This window comes from Carlito syrichta, unplaced genomic scaffold (genome assembly GCF_000164805.1).
Source record: "Carlito syrichta isolate Samal-C Ts95f unplaced genomic scaffold, Tarsius_syrichta-2.0.1 Scaffold316198, whole genome shotgun sequence".
Classification (NCBI taxonomy): Eukaryota; Metazoa; Chordata; class Mammalia; order Primates; family Tarsiidae; genus Carlito; species Carlito syrichta.
This window is the reverse complement of record NW_007260294.1, coordinates 205,948-230,464: the sequence shown is the minus strand read 5'-3', so window position 1 is coordinate 230,464 and position 24,517 is coordinate 205,948. Positions and strand designations below refer to the sequence as shown.

The window sequence follows — 24,517 nt, the reverse complement described above, 5'->3', positions numbered from 1 at the left end:
TATATATATACCATGAAACTATCACCATTATTAAGTAGTATACAACTCCACTGCTCCCAGAAGTCTTGTACCTCATGCCTTCTCAACTCTGTCCCAGACACCCACCAGTGTACTTTCTCTTGCAGTATGTCAACCTGATTTTTCTCCAAATATATGTATTAAAATATATTATTGAATGCAATTAAAAATTTGAACTTTATCTTTTTTCTTTAGGAACAAAGATGTGAAATGCTGCATAAAGTGATAAAAAATAAGCTGGACTGTGATATAAGCAAGTTCACTGAACTTGACCTGGAGCATGTAGCCAAAGAAACTGAAGGGTTTGTGGCTAGGGATTTTACAGTGCTTGTGGATCGGGCCATACACGCTCGCCTCTCTCATCAGAGTGTATTCACCCGGGAAGGTGTGTCTTACTATTAAAACTTGAACTTGGGCTGGGCTCAGTAGCTCATACCTGTAATCCCAGCACTTTGGTAGGCCAAGACAGAAAGCTTGCTTGAGCCCAGGAGTTCAAGGCTGTAGTGAGCTGTAATTGTACCACTGTACTTCAGTTGGGGGACAGAGCAAGACCCTGGCTCTAAAAAAAGTTAAAAAAACAAAAAAACATGAAGTTGAGATCTTTTTTCTATTGTGAAGAAATGTAATTGAAGTAAGGCAAAAAAATATATATTCCATTATAATATTTGAATAAGCAATTATTTGAGTAGAAAGTTAGCATTTCTAGCTAAGATGATGGCATATTTTGAAAATTCATATATTGAAATATGACTACTAAAAGAAATTTTGTTTACCTTTATGCAGAATTAGTTTTAACAACATTAGACTTCCAAAAGGCTCTCCAAGGGTTTATTCCTGCATCTCTTCGAAATGTCAACTTGCATAAGCCTAGAGACCTAGGTTGGGATAAGATTGGTGGGTTGCATGAAGTTCGGCAAATTCTCATGGATACCATCCAGTTACCGGCCAAGGTACTTTTAAAAAAAAAAGCAAATACTGACTCCCAAAAGAACCACTGAATCATTGGCTTTGACTATGTGTGTTGGCTTCCCAGTATCAGTTTGAGTCAACAAGTATTTACTGAGTTGCCAAAAAAATGACCAGCACTATTTTAGGTGCTTTAACAGATTTATGAATAAGATTTCCAATAAGAAACCTATAGTGGAAAGCTGGGGTGACAATTACAGTAAATACATTTTGATTTGGATTTCATAATACTTCTGTTTTGCTTGAATCATTCACATTTTACTAAAGCAAGATGAACTGTCTGCTGGAATTTGAATGGAAACAGGAGTAAGCAGGGCAGTGGAAGAAGCATCTAGGTCCATAGGACCGCTGGGTGAAGATGGATTTCCAGATGCGGGTGTCAGGCCTAGAAAGGCAGAGTTGCTTGCAGGTGGCAGAGACCAGGCAGAGGGCAGGAGGGGGACAGATGTAGGTTGTTCTTCAGGCCAGAGGGTAGAGTCTAGGAGGTTATGTGTGCGAATCAGAGACCTGGAAGGCAAGGATCACTGCAAAGATCAGGGACCCATGCAAAGGGGTAGAAACATGGATGAGCAAGCACCTCGGGTTGTATGTAACTGGATGGCAGCTCCTGGGAGTAGTAGTTGTAGGGGCTAGGGAAGGTGAATGCAGCCAGCACTGGGGGCTGAGACCTGTGAGAGAACATGGACACGGGATATTGACTTACCTGTTCAGAAAGTTCTGTTCTTAGAGTGGTGGTAATTTAGAAGGCAACTGAGAAGCTTTCAGTCACTGGTTCAGCCTAGAGACATGGGAGATTTTGCTGTCTTTAAGGGAACACATTAGAATGTACACAACTGACATAACTTGGTTTTTATTTTTTTCATGTAATACTTTTAATAACACAGGAAAGATGGAAGGAAATTCTGATGCAGTTATTTGCATTTTATGTCGAATGTATTCTCAATTGGGAAAAACCTGTAGCAGTTCCTTCAAGTTCATTTATTACTTTTTTGTAGGAATTTTATTTTCTACTGTTGTGCTTGCTGTTAATAAAGAAAGATGGTGGTTATCACCATCTGTATACTTATTCTATACATTGACCTTTAGCCACTATTTAGTCATTTCTGTTTAGATGAGCTCTTTTTCCTATTTTTTAGTATCCAGAATTATTTGCAAACTTGCCTATACGACAAAGAACAGGAATACTATTGTACGGTCCTCCTGGGACAGGAAAAACCTTACTGGCTGGGGTAATTGCACAAGAGAGTGGAATGAATTTTATTAGTGTCAAGGTATGTTTAGCATTTATCTTTTTTAATTTTCTTTTTTTAATTGAGGTAAAATTTACATAACATGCAATTAATCTCTTTAAAGTATGCAATTCAGTGGTATTGAGTACATTCAGGGTGCTGTACAGCCTCTCTCCAATTGGAAAACTTCTGTATCTTATTCCCTTTCCTACTTATCCCCTGATAACCATTAATCTACTGTCTGTCTCTGTGGGTTTGCCTGTTCTGTATCTTTCACACAAAAGGATTGTGCAATATGTGACCTTTTGTGTCTGACTCCTTTCACTTATGTAATGTTTTCACGGTTCATCCAAGCTGTGGCTTGTGTCAGCACTTCCTTCCTTTTCATACTGAGTATATTCCATTGCATGTGTATACCACTTTGTTTATCCATTTATCATTGGTGAACATTTGGGTTGTTTCTGTCTTTTGAATGTTGTGAATAATGTTGTTGTAAACATTTGTGTACAAATTTCCATGTGGACATACATTTTCATTTCCCTTGAATATAAACCAAGGAATAGAATTGTTGGGTCCTGAGGTAATTCTCTACTTAACTTTATGAGGAACTACAAACTGTCCTTTCACAGCAACTGTACCATTCCCACCAACAGTGAGTGGATTTCCTGATTCTCCACATCTTCACCAACAGTTATGTTTTTTGCTTTTTGTTTGGTCTCTTATTTGGAAAGCTGGTAGGTACAGTGATCCATCTATCAGCTAAAGTTGTGTGCTGTAATCCAAGCACTTTGGGAAGCCAAGGCAAGTGGATTGACCAGCCCAGGCAACTTGGCGAGACCTCATCTCTACAATAAAAAATAAAAAACTAGCTGGGCATGGTAGTGCATGCCTGTAGTTCTGGCTACTTGGAAGGCTGAGGTGGAAGGATCGCCTGAGCCCAGCAGGTCGACGCTGGGGTGGCCATGAGTGTGCCACTGCACTCCAGCCTGGGCGATAGAGTGAGACTCCAACTCAAAAAAAAAAAAAATTATGTGAAATTGAGTAATGAGCCACCACTCTCTTTTAGGGCTTATAAAAGTCTCGCTTAAGGCAAATATTCATGCATTGTGAATAGAATTATATATAAATATTCAACAAAAGGACAGACTATACTGAAAGGGAGAAGAAAACCTAGAAGACCAGAGACAGGAGACCAAACTCAGACAAGAAGCTGGGGTTTTTGTAGTTCTATTGTCTGTAGGCTGTGTCTCGGTCTTGCTGTGTCACACTAGGTCTGAGGTTTTTTTAGGTATAAGGTGAGTGTGGTAATTAAGGGACATGCCAGCAGGTTGTTTTGGGTAATTCCTCGCAGTATGCCCCTGGTATCTCATTGTGGTCTGGGGTCTAGTATCTTAGCTGCACAGTTTTGGCACATAAGCAATATTCGCTGATCAAAAGGTGATTTGATCATAAGGCAAAGGAGTCGTATATTCTAGCTTCCTGAGAATTGGTTTACAATACGAAAATTAGTTAAGCAGGAAGTGGCTGGGCTTTGCTGACCTTTTGTCACTTTTTATGTGAACTGGATTGTGATGCCCAACAGTGATGGAGAAACGCTAAGGCTTGTCTCCCTACCTTCTTCCTTCTGGATTATGCGATAGCCATGACCACAACCTTCTTTTTACATTTGTCAGTGGAATGTTGTATTACTATTTTTTAAACATACAATTTTCCAGATTAAAGCTTAGGAGTGTTAGAGTGTTTCCTTAGGAAGGATACCTCATCCCCTTTAGGAAATTCTCAAATTACAAATTGGGCAGAGTTTCCAGTGGAAAAGTTTCAGTAGGAAGTGGATTCTCTCTGGGTGGGTCAGGCTGGATCCTGGGAGGCATCAGAGAGGATCCTTCACTGACACCAGTGTGTTGCCTTGTTCCTATTACTTTAGTTATTTCTTGTTCTCTCCTCTAATCTTATAGTTCTCTAACTGCACTGAAGAAACTTAAATACTAGTATATTAATAGAGGTCTAGATGGCTGAGTACTAGAATCTATTTTCTTCTTTTCTTTTTTTTTCTTGAGTTGTGCCCAAACTGGAGTGCAGTAGCATGATCACGACTCACAACAGCCTCAGCCTCCTGGGCTCAAGTGATCCTTCCACCTTAGCCTCCTGAGTAGCTGGGACTACAGGCACACACCACCACACCTGGCTAATTTTTTTTTTGTAGAGATGAGGTCTTATAGAGATGTTGCCCAGGCTGGTCTTGAACTCCTGGGTTCAAGCAATTCTTCTGCCTTGGTCTCCCAAAGTGCTGGGATTACAGGTGTGAGTCACCGTGCCCAGCCAGAAATTCTTTATTTTGGTTGCATATGCTGATCCATATCTGGTATTTTGTAGGTACTGATTTTTCACTGAATATCATTTTAGGACCTATTCAGTTTTTTAAAAGATCCCAATTTAAGGAAAGACTCTTCTGATTATTGATTTTGCTATATGTAGTGAAGTTTGTTTTGAACGTTTTTTCAGGTGGCTTTTAGGAAAGATGATATATTTTTCATCATTATTGGTTTCAGTAATTTAAGATGCTGATTTGAGTAAGTTATTTTTTGAAATTTCCAAAGATTTGAGATAGTTGGGACTTTGTCCTTTTTTAAACCATTCATTTCTTCACTAAACAAATGACTAATCAGTACTTACAGGACAGGGACTGATTTTGGCACTTGGAATTCAGCGGTAAACAAAACTGCCTTTTTGGAGTTTACATTTTGTTAGTGGAGGAGCCAGTAAGCAGATAGACACTGCCAGTATGTCATCTACTGTCGGTGGTGGTAAGTGCTATGCAGTAGGAAAAGCAGGGTAAGGAGGCATAGTGTGGTGGGCGGGGGTCATAGGCAGGGTTGCCAGGCGAGGTTTTCTGAAGAGATTGCATGTGGGCAGAGATCTGAGAGAAGTGAAGCAACAAGAGTATCTGGGAACATGTGTTTTAGGCAGAAGAAACACCAAGCATGGAATTTGTACTGTGATGTTTATCGTAGCACACGCTAACTTTTAAAATGTGTAAAAGACATAATCATATTAAAATTTTCCATGATTCATTTAGACTTGATAAAAAACTACATTTGTATTTCTTTACAGATATATTTATCTCAACTCTCATTTTCTTGTACCTATTAGGGACCAGAGTTACTCAGCAAATATATTGGCGCAAGTGAGCAAGCTGTTCGAGACGTTTTTATTAGGTTGGTTTCCTGTGAATGACACCACTGTTATTACCAGTCAATGCTTTTTGGTCTTGTTTTTTGAAAAACTGATGTTTGAAACGTGTAATTTGTGTGAATTACTAATAAACTAGAGGACAAGGATTCTCTGTTTTACCAAAACTAGTTAAATATAAAATATGTTGGATATTAAATTATTTGGCTTTGTATTTATAATAGAAATATTCCTGAAAGTAGAATCGTAAGTGGTTATTCAAAGAAATCATAGTAGGTCCTTAATGAAGCAAATAATTACCCCTAATTTATTCTAATTTTTTAAAAGTGCTAAATTCTTTTTTCTCCAATTCCTAATTTATCTCTTATAAATCAAGATTCCATCTGCCCAATTTAGTTACAATAGGGTATAATTATTATTGCATATGTAAACCACTACATATGAATATAGAAGATAATATTTAAGATGAAGATAATTATTCAAATGTGATGGGATTACGGTGAGTTTTTTTTAAGAAAGCAGGATTTATTGAGAAGACAGAAAAGCTCCCAGAGCCGGAGGGGGCCCGAGGAGATTTCCCAGGAATTTTTAAAATAAAAAATTACTTTTACCAGGCGTGGTGGCTCGAGCCTTTAATCCCAGCACTTTGGGAGGCCGAGTGAGGGGGTTGCCTGAGCCCAGGGTTTTGAGAACAGCATGGGCAACTTGGTGAGACCTCATCTCTATAATAAATTAAAAAATTAGCCGGGCATGGTAGCCTGTACATACATGCCTGTAGTTCCGGCTGCTTGGAAGGATGAGGCGGAAGGATCCCTGGAACCCAGCAGGTTGACGCTGGGGTGGCTGTGAGCATGTCACTGCACTCTAATTAAAAAAAAAAAATTGCCGGGCTCGGTGGCTCAGCCTGTAATCCCGCGCCTTTGGGAGGCTGAGGTGAGTGGATTGCCTGAGCCCGCGGGTTCGAGACCCGCCTGGGCAGCAAGACCTCATCTCTACAATAAATAAAAAAATCAGCTGGGTGTGGTAGCGCATGCCTGTAATTCCGGCTACTCGGAAGGCTGAGGCGGAAGGATCGCTGGAGCCCAGCAAGCGAGGCTGCGGTGGCCGGGAGCGGCCACTGCACTCCAGTCTGGGCAACAGAGTGAGACTCTGACTCAAAAAAAAAAAATTACTTTGTTCCCTTCGTCTAAAAATTGTATTATAAAGTATGCAGTTTAGAGAATATGTATAAAATACAAATACAGCTTAAAGAATAATAAAAGGAACACTTATGTATTAACCACCTAATTTACCAGGAAAAAACCTTAATAAAGACAATCACTACCTATTGATAAAAGGTTTAATTCATCAAGAAAATATTATAATTTTAAAATTATTTAATATATTTTAGGCAAAAATTGACAAAACTGCAAAGAGAAATTGACAAATCCACCTTCATAGTAGGAGATTTTTACATAGTTCTCAGTGATTGTTACATTGAGGCCCCCAAAGAAGTAAAAGTTTAGAAGCTTGAAGAGCATAGTCAACAAGATTGATCTGACAAGCATATTTAGAAAATGCCCTGAAGAACTGGAGAACACTCATTCTTCTCAAGCCCATTTGAGCATTTTTGAAAAATTGCCACATATAAAACCATTCATATGGCAATGGCAGCTTTCAAAGAAACAATGTCATATAGACTGTATTCTCTGAAAACACAATTTAAAATAAGTAACAAAATATTAATCCTCCCTTACACTTAAATTTAAAAAAAAACTAAATAATTCATAGGTTGAAGATAACCTAATGAAAAATATTTGACATCAAATGATAATGAAAATGCTGCCTAGGGGCCAGGTTCTGTGGCTCAGCCTGTAACTCCAGCACTTTGGGAGGTTGAGACGAGTGGATAACCTGAGCCTGTGGGTTTGAGACATGCCTGAGCAACTTGGCAAGACCTTGTCTCTACAATAAGTCAAAAAAATTAGCCGGGCATGGTAGCACATGCCTATAATTCCGGTTGCTGGAGCCCAGCAGGTCAATGCTGGAGTGGCTGTGAGTGTGCCACTGCACTCCAGCCTGGGTGAAGGAGTGGGAGTCCAACTCAAAAAAGAAAAAAAGAAAATGCTGCCTAGTAAAATTGTGAGATGTTGTAAAACTTATGTCAAGGAAAATGTATTACCCCAAGCATTTAGAAAAGAAAAAAGATGGAAAGTTAATCACATATGTATTCGTATTATGAAATTAGGGAAATTATAGATATTAACTAAAATAAAATATTAAAAGAGAAATAATAAAGATTAAAAGTTGTAATGAGGCTGGGCTCGGTGGCTCAGCCTGTAATCCCAGCACTTTGGGTGACCGAGGCGAGTGGATTGCCTGAGCCTGCGGGTTTGAGACCAGCCCGGGCAACTTGGTGAGACCTTGTCTCTACAATAAATAAAAAATTAGCCGGGCTGGTAGTGCGCGCCTGTAGTTCTGGCTACTTGGAAGGCAGAAGGATCACTGGAGCCCAGCAGGTTGAGGCTGCGGTGGCCATGAGCGTGCCATTGCACTGCACCCTGGGCAAGAGTGAGACTCCAACTCAAAAAAAAAAAAAAAAAAAAAGTAAGCATGAGTAAACAATATTAGGGATAAAAAGGGAGACATGACTAAAGATATACCAGAAACATCAAAGATATAAGGGAATATTATGAAAAACTTTATGCCAATACATTTGAAAACTTAAATGTCATAGACAAAAATAAACTGAGCTAAGACGAAACAATTCTGAATAGTTTTGTAAGTGTAGAAAAAAATTGTGTCTGTAAAGTTAAAAAATCTTTATATAAATCAAACATCAGACTCAGTTTTCTAGGAAGGTTTTTCCAGACAATCAAGGAACAGGTAATTCCAGTCTCTTTTTGATCCCAGAAAATATCTGTTACTTGCCATGCACTTAATAAAATATCTGTTGAGATTTTTTTAAATCAGTATGACAGATGTTTTGTTTTAGAGGCTATTCTCCAGACTTCTAGTCCACCTGTTGCCAGAGGTAGAATTTAATGTTATTTCTTTTTTTTTTTTTTTTTTGGAGTTGGCGTCTCACTCTGTCGCCCAGACTGGAGTGCAGTGGCCGCTCCTGGCCAGTGAAGCCTCGACCTGCTGGGCTATGGTTATCCTTCCGCCTCAGCCTTCCAAGTAGCTGGAACTACAAGCGTGCGCTACCATACCCAGCTAATTTTTGTTTATTGTAGAGATGAGGTCTTGCCAAGTTGCCCAGGCGGGTCTGGAACCCGTGGGCTCAGGCAGTACACTCACCTTGGCTTCCCAAAGCTCTGGGTTACAGGCTGAGCCACCAAGCCCGGCCTGTTATTTTTTTTAAATTAAAACAAACTTAGTTAATAAATTAGTAAAATTAAAAGTCAAAATTTAGGCTGGGCATGGTGGTTCAAGCCTGTAATCCCAACACTTTGGGAGGCCAAGGTGAGAGGACTGCTTGGGCTCAGAGTTCAAGACCAGCCTGGGCAACATAGCGAGACCCTATAAAAATTAGCCGGGTATAATGGTATGCACCTGCAGTCCAAGCTACCTAAGAGACTAAGGCTTGAGGATTGCTTGAGCCCAGGAGCAGGTGAGCCATGCTCATGCCACTGCACTCCAACCAGGGCAACAGAGTGAGATCCCAAACCAAAAAAGAATAAAAGTAAAAGTTCAAATGATAAAAAATGTAAAATAAATTATATTTTATAGAGCCCATATAAAACAATAAGAACATATGAGTTTGCCAAATTTTGAATGGGCATAAAAATTAATAGGCATTTTCACAAAAGAAATAAAGGTGGTCAATAAGCATACATAAAAATAGTCACTGCGATAGGAATCAAAGGAGTGTGTCACTAAGACTCAGGTTTTTGTTTTGGTCCGTTAGTCCCAAAGGCTTGGACCTTAAGGAACATGTTGGCCTCTCTAAGACCCAGTTTCCTGAAAAATGAGGAAAATTACCTATGCCTTGCCTTCTTTAAGGGATTGTTGTGAAGATTAAAATAACTATACAAATATGTGCATACATGTATGTGAAATTTATTTGCAAACTTTGAAGCCTGATTCAAACATGGAATGTTGTTTGTTTTTCCCAGAGCACAGGCTGCAAAGCCCTGCATTCTTTTCTTTGACGAATTTGAATCCATTGCTCCTCGGCGGGGCCATGATAATACAGGTGTTACAGACCGAGTTGTCAACCAGCTGCTGACTCAGTTGGATGGAGTGGAAGGCTTACAGGGTAATTTATAAATAAGAATATGCTGTAGCCGGGCTCGGTGGCTCAGCCTGTAATCCCGCGCTTTTGGGAGGCTGAGGTGAGTGGATTGCCGGAGCCCGCGGGTTCGAGACCCGCCTGGGCAGCAAGACCTCATCTCTACAATAAATCAAAAAATCAGCCGGGCGTGGTAGCGCATGCCTGTAATTCCGGCTACTCGGAAGGCTGAGGTGGAAGAATCGCCGAAGTCCAGCAGGTCGAGGCTGCGGTGGCCGGGAGCAGCCACTGCACTCCAGTCTGGGTGACAGAGTGAGACTCCAACTCAAAAAAAAAAAAAAAAAAAAGAATATGCTGTTAGAACACAATTTCACCAGGTTTAGTAAAAAAGTTCTTTTTTCCTCAGGTGTTTATGTACTGGCTGCTACTAGTCGCCCTGACTTGATTGACCCTGCCCTGCTCAGGCCCGGGCGTCTCGATAAATGCGTCTACTGTCCTCCTCCTGACCAGGTGACAGTTTCATATTTAGAGTCCAAAACCCAACAAACATACTCTTTCCTCGTGAACTTACTTCTGCCAGGTCATGGCTGTTGTCCTCAGAAGACCAGCTTTCAGAGACAATGGCCTTAGTCATGGCTTGATCAGGGCATCAGAAGATTCTGAATTACAATCTTTTTTTATTTTCTAATTCTGAATTAGAATCTTTGTGGCCTCACTATGTCCATGCACATCTAAGAACTTTATAGTTTTCACTGTTGACTAATTGGAAGAAAAGGCCAGAAATGTCAAGTGTGATATGTCTACATTCTCTGTGTTCAAAGATCACATATCCCTTTATCCTGTCAAAAAACTCTGATGCGGAATCAGGCATCTGAATAGGAAGCATGACAGCAGGCTGCACAGAGATAGGACTTTTTGGCTGTTCCAAGCCCCATATTGTTCCAGCTCTTGTTCTCAAATTTAGAAACTGAATAAATGAATGAAGGAACAGAGAGACAAGTGAATAGTGAAAGGTATAAAACATTTGAATATATGTCACATTTATTATTATTTAAATTATTTTTCTTTTTCTTTTGAAATACTTTCTTGGCACACTTGTCCAAATCTAGAAAATAAGTACTGTCTGAATAAGAAACTATTTACACTGAATAGTTAAGAATGTTGATTTTTCACTCATTTAAAAAAATGTTTTAGCCGGGCTCGGTGGCTCAGCCTGTAATCCTGCGCCTTTAGGAGGCTGAGGTGAGTGCAATGCCTGAGCCTGCGGGTTTGAAACCCGCCTGGGCAGCAAGACCTCATCTCTACAGTAAATCAAAAAATCAGCTGGGTGTGGTAGTGCATGCCTGTAATTCCGGCTACTTGGAAAGCTGAGGCAGAAGGATTGCCGGAGCCCAGCAGGTCGAGGCTGCGGTGGCCGGGAGCACGCACTGCACTCCAGTCTGGGCAACAGAGTGAGACTCCAACTCAAAAAAAAAAAAAAAAGTTTTGTAGAGACAAGGTCTCTCACTGTGTTGCCCAGGCTGGTCTTGAACTCCTATGATCCTCCCACCTCCCCTCCCAAAGTGCTGGGATATCAGGTGTGAGTCACTGTGCCCAGCCCAATTTTCATTCATGTTTCTACCTATGCTCCTTCTGTTAGGGAAAAAGTTCCAAGGAAGAAAAACAGTTGGTACATTTCTCTAACGTATAACTTACTTATAAAGCTTATTAGGTATATAAAGTTAATCAATATCATAACATTAAATAATACAACCCTAAGATACACAGTTCAAGAAAATCTTTTTTTGTTAAATCAGTTATTTTTCCTCTCTCAGGTGTCACGTCTTGAGATTTTGAACGTTCTCAGTAACTCTCTGCCTCTGGCTGAGAACGTTGACCTTCAGCAAGTGGCGGCAGTCACCGACTCCTTCACCGGTGCTGACCTGAAGGCTCTGCTTTACAATGCCCAGTTAGAGGCTTTGCGTGGAAAACTGCTGTCGTGTGGGCTTCAGGTAGGGACAGGAGAAGATTGTCATTGTGACATCTTACAGGTGATAAGAACAGTTCAGTGTCAAAATTTCAACCTTAAAAGAACTGTTTTTTTTAACAACTTTGATAAGCTGTATAGAAATATAAATTCACCCTTAGTTGAATGTTCTGTAGCTGGAATATGAATTTTGCAGAGAATTTGTAATATGAAGAGTTTGGTGTCTGTTTCTTTAACATTACCTTAGTATCATTAAAAATAAGGCCCAATGTGGTGGCTCATGTCTGTAAATCCAGTGCTTTGGAAGGCCAAGTTTGGAAGATTGCTTGCGGCCAGGAGTTCAAGAATAGCCAGAGCAATGTAGAGAGACTCCCATCTCTACAAAAAAAGAATTTTTTTTAAACTAGTTAGGTGTGATGGCATGTACAATAGTTCCAGCTACTTGAGAGGCTGAGGTGGGGTTCTTTTTTTTTTTTAATTTTTTCTTTTTGTTATTATATTTTTAAATATAAAGATGTGGGGTATAATTCAGAGTTAGGTATACAAACATTGATTATGCAGGTACCCTTGTTGATGAGGTGTGCCCCTCCCTCCCCTAGCAGTTTCCCTCAACTGCCAATCCCACCCCTCTCCCCTGACAGCTTCCCATTATTGCCAAATGCTTTCTTAGAGTATTATAATTGTTCAAGTTCTGCTTATGAATGAGAACATATGGTACTCTGTTCTTTGTTTCTGTGATAGATCATTGAGCATGATTGACTTCAAATCCATCCAAGTTGCTGCAAAGTCCATATATTTGTCCTTCTTATGGCTACATAATATTCCATTGTGTATATGTACCACATTTTTTTTTTATCCAGTTCAGCTTTGATGGGCAACATGGTTAGTTCCATGTTTTTGCTATTGTGAATAGAGCTGCAAGAGAATGTTCTTGAACCCAGGACTTTGAGGCTGCAGTGTGCTGTGATTATGCCACTGCACTCTGGCCTAGGTAACAGAGCAAGATCCTATCTCAAAAAAAAAATAATAATTGGCAAAATGTATCTGTGTTTGGAGGGACATTATTTATATTGGGATATCATGAATTAGATGGTATAAGCCAAAATAATTGGCTTTTTTTGTTTTGTACTTTAATTTTTAAAAAAAGATCAGTTAATGTTATTACTTATTTTGGAGCTTGAATTGCCCCAGACTGGCCGATAGGGACTCCTTTTGGGTGGTTCTTGTATCCTTATGACATGTCCCTGTCAGTCTTTGATCACTTCCTTACTTAGGGATACAGGAAGACATTCTTGGTTTATCTTGAGCCTTCAGCACCCCAGTCCTAGAATCAACCTTTTTTCTAAGTATAGTATTTTGATTTTCATTTTTACAGTAGACAGTTTGAACTCTGCTTCATCATAGACTTCGCCACATATATACTAGGGAGGATTTTTCTGTTTGCTCCTCTCTCATGTCTTGTTGAAGATGTTTACAGGGCCTAAAGTTTCTAAATCAGATACCCTCAAGTTCTAGCTTTTTATTTTGGCAGGCCATTGATGTTTTTTTCCCCCTTTCACTACCAAGAAAAGTGTGTATCTGTGGAGCTCTCTATGATGGGAAAGCATTCATGCTTTATTATAGAAAGCAGGGTTTATTGAGAGGACAAAAAAACTCCCACAGTGGGAGGGGACTTGAGAGGGTTGCCCCGTTCTCTGTTTCTTGACTTCTACCGAGAACATACTTGATTCATCATTTTGAAACAGAAGCATACAAATTGGAAAGGTGGAGACATAAAAACAAAGCCCTGAGATCTGAGTCCTAGCTTTGTTAGGCTTTTTGAGGAGCTAGCTGACAGACTATCTACACTGTCCATCTTGTCTTTCCTTATCTTAAATAGTTATGTCTTGGTGTCTCACAACCACTAGAGAATTAATAAGTCTTTGGTAAATGCCATGGGTGTCCTTATGCTGCTCTTTTAGAATGCTGTCCTGTGATGTTGTTTATTTCAGAGCCAGGACTGTTCAGATCTTTAAACTGGCTGTCCTCTGTGTATCTTAGGATGCAAGTTCCAGCTCCGACAGTGACCTCAGTCTGTCTTCAATGGTCTTTCTCAACCACAGCAGTGGTTCTGACGACTCAGCTGGAGATGGAGAGTGTGGCTTGGGCCAGTCCCTTGTTTCTCTGGAGATGTCAGAGGTCCTTCCAGATGAATCCAGGTTCAATATATACCGGCTCTACTTTGGAAGCTCTTACGAATCAGAACTTGGCAATGGAACCTCTTCTGACCTGGTATCTCCCAGTTCTGAAATAAGCCGTGCATTGATATAAAGTTGGGCAGTGATTTGTCTCCTGTCCTGCCTCATGTATTCTTTCTGATTGGTTGGTTCTTCAGAAAAACAGTCTTGTTTTCTTATTTATTCTAGTCAGTAATGTTCATTCTTTGTTAAGGTGTCCAAGACAGGGCAGTGGCTGTGTTTCCCTTTTGGTTTCTCTCAGGTTTCTCTCAGGTGTCTCTCTCTTAGTTAGTTGTTTTAAAACATCTTTATTAGCAGATCCGTTTTATAGTAAACTTAAATTCTGTTATCATAGAATAGTTGAGGATAATGAGAAATTTGATATAATAATGTCATAAATTCCTGACAAGAAAATGTTATCTACCAGTGATACTTTTCCTAGAAAGTATAAATGCGGTAAAAGTAGTAATGTTTCATGGAAAATGTTGAGATTAAATGTGGGCAGTGTTGCTGTTTGACACACTGTTCAACTCATATGTGTCCACCAGCATTCAACACATATCCCTCAACATTAATAAATGTGACTCGCCTTTCCTTTTTTGGCATGTATGTTTAGCTGTTTTTACATATGTTTAGCTATACTTTTCGTGTTTTTTGTACACTTGCTTTATTCAAGTTTTTAAAAAATATATAAGTGACATGTTTGTATTCCCAAGAATAGTAAGATGTGTTTTAATTTTAGTCTTAAACTCTGTTCCCCCCCCCCTTTTTTTTTAGAAAGCAGGATTTATTGAGGACAGAAAAGCTCTCACAGTGGGAGGGAACTTGAGAGGGTTGCCCCTGTTCTCTATTTCTTGACTTCAACCTAGAAACTTCCCAGGATCTTAGTATAACTTTATTTGTTGAAAATAAGAGTGAGGCTCATCTGGAACCTACCCTTGCACATGAGTATGTTGGGTTTAGGCAACAGAGCATAAAAAACCTCATCCTGTATTATGGCTGTTTGCATGCTGCAGTGCTTCTGCAACACTGATATCAGTGAAACTTTATAGAATGTAAACAACTTCATTTGCTTAATTTCAGTTAATTAACATGTAAGCTTATTTATGTTAAGATTTTAGGCCAGGCAAGATAGCTCAAGCCTATAATCCCAGCACTTTGGTGGGCCGAGGGGAGAAGATTGCCTGAGCCCACGGGTTCGAGAACAGCCTGGGCAACTTAGCGAGCCCTCATCTCTAATAAATAAAATTAGCCACGCATGGTGGTGCATGCCTGTATTTCCGGCTACTTGGAAGGCTGAGGCAGAAGGATTGCCTCAGCCCAGCAGGTCGACACTGGGGTGGCCGTGAGCATGCCACTGCACTCTAGCCTGGGCAACGGAGTGAGACTTCAACTCAAAAAAAAGAGAAAGATTTTAGTGCTTAGGTTTTTTAATTGTTATCCTTGGTAAACATACAGTTTTCTTTCTTTTTTCCCCTCCCTTCTTCCTTCCTTCCTTCCATCTTCATTTCTATAACAACCCACACAGAGCTCACAATGTCTGTCTGCACCAAGCTCCCTGACTCAGGATTTGCCTGGATTTTCTGGGAAAGATCCATCATTTTCACAGCCTCCCGTGTTAAGGACAGCTTCTCAAGAGGGTTGCCAAGAACTTACACAAGAGCAGAGAGAGCAACTGAGGGCAGATATCAGTGTGATCAAAGGCAGATACCGGAGCCAAAGTGGAGTATGGCGTTTTCCTTTCTTTATTATGATTATAAACTTAAAAATTATTTTTCCTTTTATGATAAGTATTTCTTTGATTTATAAATGACATATTTATAAACAAGGGGCTAAAACACATTGACTCAGTCAAATGGTTATGTGCTTCCTTGCTTTCAGATAATTTTTGGTTATCTCGTAAGAAAGAGAACGTATGTATATATCTGAAAAAACTGACAGAAAGAAATATAATACTTGACTGCCCCTTTTTTCATCACACCCCTTTGTTAGTTAGCTTTCTGTTTTTTGTTTTATTTAAGGAGGATGAATCCATTAACCAACCGGGATCAATCAAAACCAGGCTGGCTATTAGTCAGTCACATCTAATGACTGCACTCAGCCACACGAGACCGTCTATTAATGAAGATGACTGGAAGAGTTTTGCCCAGCTGTAAGTACCAGATTCTGATTTGGAAGTGTAGATATTACAGGTGACACAGTTATTCACTTAAACCTTTAAAGTTCTTATTTAAAAGCAAAAATAATATTTTGAATATTTAACACCAGTTTGGAACATTTGGGTAGTAAGTATGCATTTTAACACTCAAAAATTTCAGAAAAGCAGAAGTCAAAATTGAATTTTCATTAATCATTTCATTTGATTATGTTTAAATTATTTATAATGAACTAATTTGATTTTAGTAATGTTGAAGAAATGAGGAAAATTAAAAGTTCAAAATGATTCTAGTAGAGTTTACAAAATTTGTTATGAAAAAATAGACCTGTTTTATCTTCAAAATAATTTGTATTTTATTAATCTCAAGAACATTTAAACACATTCAAATTTATTCATTTGTGGACCATATTCAGTACACATTTGGATTGATAGGCTTCTTGGATTAACACTATGGCCACCTGTGAATCTGTGACTCATAGACTGGCAACTATTCTAAATCAGTGATTCAGCATAATTCAATTCAAGAAATAAGTTTATTCCTAGCCTTTGGAAGCTGCAGCCCTTTCTTGCTTAATTTTATGGTACTTAGTGTGTGTGTGTGTGTGTGTGTGTGTGTGTGTGTGTGTGTGTGTGTGTGTGTATACATTACTAATACGTTCCTAGCCTTTGGAAGCTGCAGCCCTTTCTTGCTTAATTTTATGGTACTTAAGAGTGTGTGTGTGTGTGTGTGTGTGTGTGTGTGTATGTGTGTGTGTACATTACTAATATGTACTTACTGTAAAAATTCAGAAAACAAAGGTAAGGAAAACAGGAAATAGAAATGTCCCTTCACCCCCCACCTCACAAAGCACATTTGTTTGTATACTTGTATATTTTTCCTGCTCAAATAAGAACACTCTGCATGTATGGCTGCATAGCCATTCCCCTTTCATCCCTCCATATACATCTCGAACATTCTTTTTTACATTTCACATTTACCTTGCATCAGGCTTTCACTGTTGCAAGCAGCATGGTCATGAACATTCTTTAGCTGGATGTTTGCATATGCTTAATTCCACTGGGCTAGAGGTAGAATGGTTGCATCACAGGGGACTCGTGTTTTCTTTTTGAGATGGAGTCTCACTCCATTGCCCAGGCTGGGGTGCAATGACACGCTCACAGCCACCCCAGCGTTGACCTGCTGGGCTCAGGCGATCCTTCTACCTCAGCCTTCCAAGTAGCTGGAACTACAGGTGCACACTACCATGCCCAGCTAATTTTTTGATTTATTGTAGAGATGAGGTCTTGCCGAGATGCCCAGGCTGTTCTCGAACCTGTGGTCTCAGGCAATCCCCTCGTCTGAGCTTCCCAAAGTGCTGGGATTATAGGCTTGAGCCACTGCACCCGGCCGGGACTCACACTTTTTAAGACTTTCAAAATGTATTCCCAAATTGCCTCTGAACATTCCAACTGTGTGATAGAGTGCCTGTTCCACTTACTATACTGCCACTAACACTGGGTATCGCTGTTTGCCTAAACTCAGCCATTTTGATTGGAGAAAAAACATATTTCATTTAGCAATGTACCTTTCTTTGATTAAAGCTAGGGAAAGGTTATAATGTTAATATTATTCCTTGCCATTTGTATCCCTGCTGTCTTTCTCTAGCTTGTCCCTTCATCCTCTTCGCTGCTTTTTCTGTTGGAGTGCAACTTTAGAAACTTTATTTGTAAGACTCTCTCTAACTTCTGTTACAAGTATTTTTTTCCTAATTTATTTCCCTTTCATTTCTTAAAATATAATTGTTTGCAAACAATCCATTATCTCTTGGTTTGTAACTGTTGTTTTGTAGTTATAGTTTACATGTATTAAATGTTATCTCTTTCTCTCACTCTTTTAAGATATGAAAGCTTTCAGAATCCAAAAAAGAGGAAAAACCAAAGTGGAATAATGTTTCGGCCTGGACAGAAAGTAACTTTAGCATAAAATATACTTCTGATTTTTTTTTCCTGGCTTCACCCTGTGTTGTAACAGTAAAAAATGGTGTCTGTAGCCGGGCTTGGTGGCTCAGCCTGTAATCCCGCACTTTGGGAGGCTGAGGTGATTGAATTGCCTGAGCCCGCGGGTTTGAGACCCGCCTGGGCAACTTGATGAGACCTCATCTCTGCAATAAATCAAAAATAAATAAAAAATCAGTAGCACATGCCTGTAATTCCGGCTACTCGGAAGGCTGAGGCGGAAGGATCACCGGAGCCCAGTGGGTCGAGGCTGCAGTGGCCGCTCCCGGCCACTGCACTCCAGTCTGGGTGACAGAGTGAGACTCCAACTCAAAAAAAAAAAAAAAAAAAAAAAAAATGGTGTCTGTAAATTTTTTTGTAATTTAACAAATTTGTTTAATCTGTAAAATCACAGGTTGGTAAATGCTGCGATTATGTAATTATCAGGATTACTTGAGATTAATACTGTAGAATAAACTGGGATATTTATAAATGATTCTGTATTTTATTTCCTATAAATATATTTTAAATCTTCAAATGAAATAATATTGGCCAAGTGGCAGAATTTATTTCTCTTTTGAAGAAAAGATAATAGAGAATGTAATTAAATAAATTTCTTGGAGCTCACAGTTGCACATTCAACATCTTTATAGCATTCTGACAGATTTTATGCTTAGCAGCTTCTTGACTGTTTTGGAAATAAAATATCCTGTTATCTACTGATCCAGTTTTATGTTCTTATATAAAAAATGTGGAATTTATACCCAGTTCAGACACATCTAATATCCCCTCAGCCAGAAGTGAGATCACGTCTGTCTGATACATGTTACTCTCCTGGTTCCAGCATTTTATCTTGATATATTGTTTAACCTAGTAACTAAATTGTGAAGTCAGCCACCATCAGCACAAACTGTTGTCTCTAATCTCTAACTATGTAGGAATGGGGAAAAGGAAACACAAAAAAATAATAAAATGTGCTAAAGAAACCATGAGACCACACCAAGGGATGTACAGAGCAGCCATTGTCCCTTCTGCAGCCAGTCCGCAGGCCAGGGCTGGGACTTTTTTGCTCTGTTCTGTTCCTTAGCCCATGTCCTCTGACTTCCAGTGCATCCATGGATTAGTGACCTTCTCTAGGAGTGTAGCCTGAAACCCTCGTTCCCATCTGAACATGGGGAAGCCTGCCTGTCTACAGGTGCAGTCTTCCGTCAAATATGGTCATTGACCACTTTTTCCACACACCCCCCCCCCCCCCCCCCCCCCCCCCGTCTGTAGCGACAGCTCCATTCCTTCATTAGAATCAGTTCATTCAGCCAACATCAAAACTCCCCTTCCGAACCACTGGAAGCATTCTTCCTTTGGTGACCTCTAAACCAGCAAAGCCCCGAATTTGCAGGGAATGGAAGCAAAGATCTTGCGCGTCATTTGGTATAAACTGAGATGTGGTGCCCTCTTGCACTTTGGTTCTCAGATTCTGCGTGAAGGCCATGGTCACAGGCTCACGGCATATCTGAATGTGCTGTATCTCGTAGGGCAGCGCCCCAGTCCCACAAAGTTGTCTCCCCATGCAGTGAGTTTAGCTGAGCATTCAGACAGGACCAAATATTCTATGAGCCCATTCTAAGAACTCTGGGCATACCCTCCCCCAGACCTCATAGCTAGTTGGGCTACTTTATTACCAAATTTCTGACCATCTGGTAATTAGCCATTATCTATGAATCAGCATAAATTTTTATGTCAGACATCTTTCTCTCCTGACAAAACAGAGTATATATATTGCTCAAAAGTTCTCCCTTAGAAGATTTCCCATCTCCACTTTTGCCGGGGCCACCCCCTTCAATATGACAATAGTGCTTTCACTCTGACAAGCAGGCCAGGCAGAATCCTAGGTCCCCAAGAATTAGTGTTCGTGCAGACCTAGTGTCTGTCTCTGGCATGTCCGTTTCCCAGGGCACTTCGGCAGTGGTCTTGGAGCCTTTGAGGAAGGCTTGGTGATTCTTGGCACTTGTCATTTCTGCAGGGCCCTTTCCCTGGATACTTTGTTTCTTCATTCCTAGGTCTGAGAGTTGGATTGGAGACAGGACTGTATTGTGGCAACTCAAACCAGGCATTTGCTTACTAGCAGGGAGATTATTTTATTTTTGAGCCTCACTGTCATCTAGGCTGGAGTGCAGTGGCGCAATCACAGCTCACCACAGCCTTGACCTGGGCTCATGTGATCCTTCCGCCTAGCCTCCTGAGTAGCTGGGACTACAGTTGTGTGCCACCATGCCCACCTGGAAAACTTTTTAGTCCTGGAAAAGTCTTTCACCAAGAACCAGAATGGTTTGGAATAGTTTTTTCAAACGTTCGTTATAGTTTATGTAAGAGAACTACTTAAAGCTCATCTGAAAAACATCTTGCTTGAAAACAATCTAGGCCAGGCATGGTGGCTCACACTTATAATCCCAGTGCCTTGGAAAGCCAAGGCCACAGGATCACCAGAGACCAGTTTAAGAGCAGCCCGGGCAACAAAGTGAGACAAAAATTAAAAAAAAAAAAAAGCCAGGTATGGTGGCACATGCCTCTCCCAGATGCCCAGCTGAGGTGAAAGGATAACCTGAACCCAGGAATTTGAGGTTGCAGTGAACTGACAGCGCCACTGCCTTCCAGCCTGGGCAACAGAGGGTGACTTTGTCTCCAAAAAACTAACAATAAAAATTTAAAGTAACCTAATACCAATCCAGAACACAATCTGGAGTTCTACTTGAGCTGACTATTCACAGTAGAATTTGAAGTTTACATCAAAGTTAGCATGAACCAGTATCTAAAATCTCAACAAAGCATTTTGGTCAACAATCTAATTTGGACTCGACACAAAGCATCGCCCATGAATGATGCTGTGGGAGTTGAAAGATGAGTAAATAAAACAGAAGGGTGGGAGTGGGGACAACAGAAGTAAAAACTTACATGCAGTGACACAGTCAGACTGATTTCAAGGAGCTATGGGAATCTGGAAAGGTCATCCACAGAGAAAATCTGAGGGCTTTAAGAGAGGCCTTTGGTAAAGTTGGGGGAGGAGTAGTGCGAACAAGGACTCAGAGCAGGAAACAGGATGGTGTGCGGGGGAAACCTCTTGGCAGTGGCAAGGGAACAGGGCTGGGGACACAGGCCAGGCCCCGTCAGCACAGCCTCTGCAAATGGGAGAGTTACCTGTCAGCAATGGGAGCCATCACGCTGGCTGAGGAGGAAAGTGAAAATTCCGTTATTTTAAAAGACAAGTATCTTTTAAAGTATAGACAAGTGGTCAGTTTACAGTTTTTTGGTTTTTTTTTAAATAAAGTCCTTATTTTAATAAGTATCTTAAATAGTAAGTGCTCGTTTTATCAATTTGCCATTGTGATTTTTCTAAAATCTACTACTTATTGATGATGAATTAGTCTACTCCAAATTATAAGTACTATAACACTGGTTTGTTTTGTTTTTTGAGTTGGAGTCTCGCTCTGTCGCCCAGACTGGAGTGCAGTGGCCTGCTGGGCTCCAGCGATCCTTCCTCCTCAGCCTTCTGAGTAGCTGGAATTACAGGCATGCGCTACCATGCCCAGCTGATTTTTTGATTTATTGTAGAGATGAGTCTCGCTGCCCAGGTGGGTCTTGAACCCGCGGGCTCAGGCAATCCACTCACCTAAGCCTCCCAAAGGCGCGGGATTACAGGCTGAGCCACCAAGCCTGGCTAACGCTTATTTTTTTAAAATACCATTTTTGGGTAGAAGGTGCTATTTAAATTGTTTAAATAAAATAAATGCAAAGTAAATACATCAGTGAAAAGTACATTTTAATGCAAAAGTTTGAACAATAGCATTTAGAAAGTTATTTACAATGTTATTTACAATCGTACTACATAGCAGTTTTAAATAAAGAGATAAATTATGGACATGGAGCTATTTAACACTGCTTCTTAAACTCACAAATGAACTGTGTAGAAAAAGGTCAAGAGTTAAAATTGCTACAGCTCAAAATCACTGTATCAACTCAGATTCTGACTAATTTTCCTAGAGTTGAAAAATGCTGGTTACATCAGGACAGAAGAGGCAAGGGTGTCACCCCATTCCTGCCCTATTTTTACATGCTTCTCCCTTAACTGGCTGTACCTGAAGTAAGACTTGCACCTGAATTCTGGACAATTACATATACAACAGACCTTCCCAGCTAAGACAAGCTTCTAGGACGGTCTGGATTACGGGTCCACTGCAGGTGGCTTGACCTTGGGGTGGACTTTAAGACATCAATGCTAATGACCTATTAATCACGTTTATGACTGGCCAATCATCATTCGCATGGTAGTCAAGAAACTCAAGTGAGGCCTAAGGTTTTTTACTTGGCTTTGGTAAGGCTGACTGCATGATAAAATCCTATGGTTTGACTGGGAGCCTCATCTGGACTAAGAAATAGTAAACAGTGCTATTAAGACCAGTTTGGGGATCAACGAGTGCCAGTTTGCTACAGAAGAAGTAGATGAAAGTCTAATAAAGCTTGGGCTAATCAAGTCATCCATGAAACACTTTCCTTATGGCTGAAGCAGCATAAGTCTGTCATAGCATTTTCTAGATGAGAAAATAAGGTTTGTGTGGCTTCATGACTGATACTGATGGTCAGTTAAATTTTACTTATGAAGCCTTTGGTCAGAAACCCAACCCTTAATATTTTTTCTTGTAGAAAAATACAATCCATTTTGAGCTTCCAGAAATAAAATATGGAGAAAAATAGACTACCTGTACCTAATGGTCTCCTCCTACAGCTTTTGCCTGGAAGACATATCCAGAATATAATACAGTGTTTAAATTCAAAATATATTTCATTCCTTTCTATCCCTTTTAATTTTCTAAGTGACTACTAATAAACAATGTTACTGGGTAGTAGGAAAAACTTTTTTAGTCACTCTTCCAACTAAGAATTTCATTAAAGAAATATGTAGCATGTCTTGTAGTAGTATGAATAGAAGACCACTGGAACTCCTGTTTAAATGTATAAACTACAAATGGTTGGCAACAGTCTCCTTAATAGTTATTGCAGGAGTAGGTCCAACATGAGTCCATATATAGCCCTTCTCTGGTCTGGTGGGAACTGTAGGAAACGGTGAGGATCGTGACTTGAAATACTCAGAAGGTGCATGACAAACAAATTCCAAGTATTCCATCTTCCTTGGAAGATCTTCCTCTGGCCCTAGAAAGCAGCCAACAGAAAGGTTAAATACATCTTTTAACATATATACCATTTCCAGAAAATGTTAAAATTCTTGGACACTGGGAGACAGCACCTGGGGGTGACCTGACAATAGCCCTTGAAACACACATTACTCTTAAGTTACTTTCCATCATGTTTTCTTCTTTAACTGCTTAAGGAAAATGGCATTCTCCCAAAAGCAATGACTCGCTAGAAAAAGGATGTAAAAATCATACTGAACATTTACATAGTGTTTATGATGTGTCCACATAGTTCTATGTACCTTACACACATCAATCCTTTGAATCCTCACAACAACCCTGTGGAGCACACACTATTATCATTCCCATTTTACGTATGAGGAAAATTAGGCAGGAGAGATTCCAACTTCCACCTGTGCTGTCTCCTCTAGGACAGGGATGCACATCAGCACCCGGAGATTAGAAAGAGGTGGGTGAGGAGCACTGGAGGTGATCCTGTCACATAGACAAGGTAAATGAAAGTCCATTTTTCTATGTATCATAAGCAGAAGACTAGATCTGCTTGGTCTTGTATCAAACTTGTCCTGTAGATGAAAATAAAGTGGTATATTGTTTGTCATATATCACATAACTTTTGATTTGGGGTCTGACTCTGTTGCCTAGGCTGGAGTGCAGTGGCATGATCGCAGCTCACTGCAGCCTTGACATCCTGAGAAGGCTCAGGCGATCCTTCTGCCTCAGCCTCCTGAGTAGCTGGGACCACAGGCACTTGCCACTATACCTGGTTTATTTTATTTTTTTGTAGAGACAGGGTCTTGCTATGTTGCCCAGCTACAAGCTCAAGCAATCCTCCCACCTTAGCTTCCAAAAGTGCTGAGATTACAGGTGTGAGCCACTGCACCCAGCCTGAAAAATACATTCTTGTTTTTTTCTCAGAATGCAAAAGTAAAGCATGCTCATTGCAGAAAGCTTGAAAAGCATGAAGCAACTTTAAAACTCTTACCACTTTCAAAATTGTATCAATCAGTAACTTCTTGTGAGTCTACATCAAGAATCACCTGTGTAACTTTTGGCAGCCTTGAAATTAACAAAAACAAAGCAGCTGCCATTTCGACCATCAACTACAATGTGCTATGAAAAGGTCTAGGATGGGCCATAATCCCAGCACTTTGGCAGGCCGAGATGAGAGAAATGCCTGAGTCCAGGGGTTCGAGATCAGCCTGGGGAGCATGGTGAGAACTCATCTCCACAATAAATAAAAAAATTAGCTGGGTATGGGCCTGTAGTTCCAGCTACTTGGAAGACTGAGGGAGAAGGATCACCTAAGCCTAGCAGATCGAGGCTACAGTGGCTGTGAATGTGCTACTGCACTCTAGCCTGGGCAACAGTGAGACTCTAACTTAAA

At 40.2% G+C, this 24,517-nt stretch overlaps 2 protein-coding genes across 2 annotated transcripts in view; one reads left to right on the top strand and one right to left on the bottom strand.

Moving 5' to 3' along the window:
- Nucleotides 1–18,038, top strand: part of PEX1 (peroxisomal biogenesis factor 1) — a 40,841-nt gene extending 22,803 nt beyond the window's left edge. Inside the window, exons 13-23 of the mRNA XM_021706897.1 lie at nt 214–403; nt 802–968; nt 2,121–2,255; nt 5,364–5,428; nt 9,500–9,642; nt 10,022–10,125; nt 11,430–11,606; nt 13,622–13,852; nt 15,326–15,523; nt 15,819–15,949; nt 17,834–18,038. Coding sequence (XP_021562572.1) covers nt 214–403; nt 802–968; nt 2,121–2,255; nt 5,364–5,428; nt 9,500–9,642; nt 10,022–10,125; nt 11,430–11,606; nt 13,622–13,852; nt 15,326–15,523; nt 15,819–15,949; nt 17,834–17,918 — 1,626 coding nt within the window. The 3' untranslated portion in view covers nt 17,919–18,038. The remainder of the gene's footprint in view (nt 1–213; nt 404–801; nt 969–2,120; nt 2,256–5,363; nt 5,429–9,499; nt 9,643–10,021; nt 10,126–11,429; nt 11,607–13,621; nt 13,853–15,325; nt 15,524–15,818; nt 15,950–17,833) is intronic.
- A 3,684-nt stretch (nt 18,039–21,722) lies between these two features.
- Nucleotides 21,723–24,517, bottom strand: part of GATAD1 (GATA zinc finger domain containing 1) — a 12,924-nt gene continuing 10,129 nt past the window's right edge. The window contains exon 5 of the mRNA XM_021706894.1: nt 21,723–23,131. Coding sequence (XP_021562569.1) covers nt 22,941–23,131 — 191 coding nt within the window. The 3' untranslated portion in view covers nt 21,723–22,940. The remainder of the gene's footprint in view (nt 23,132–24,517) is intronic.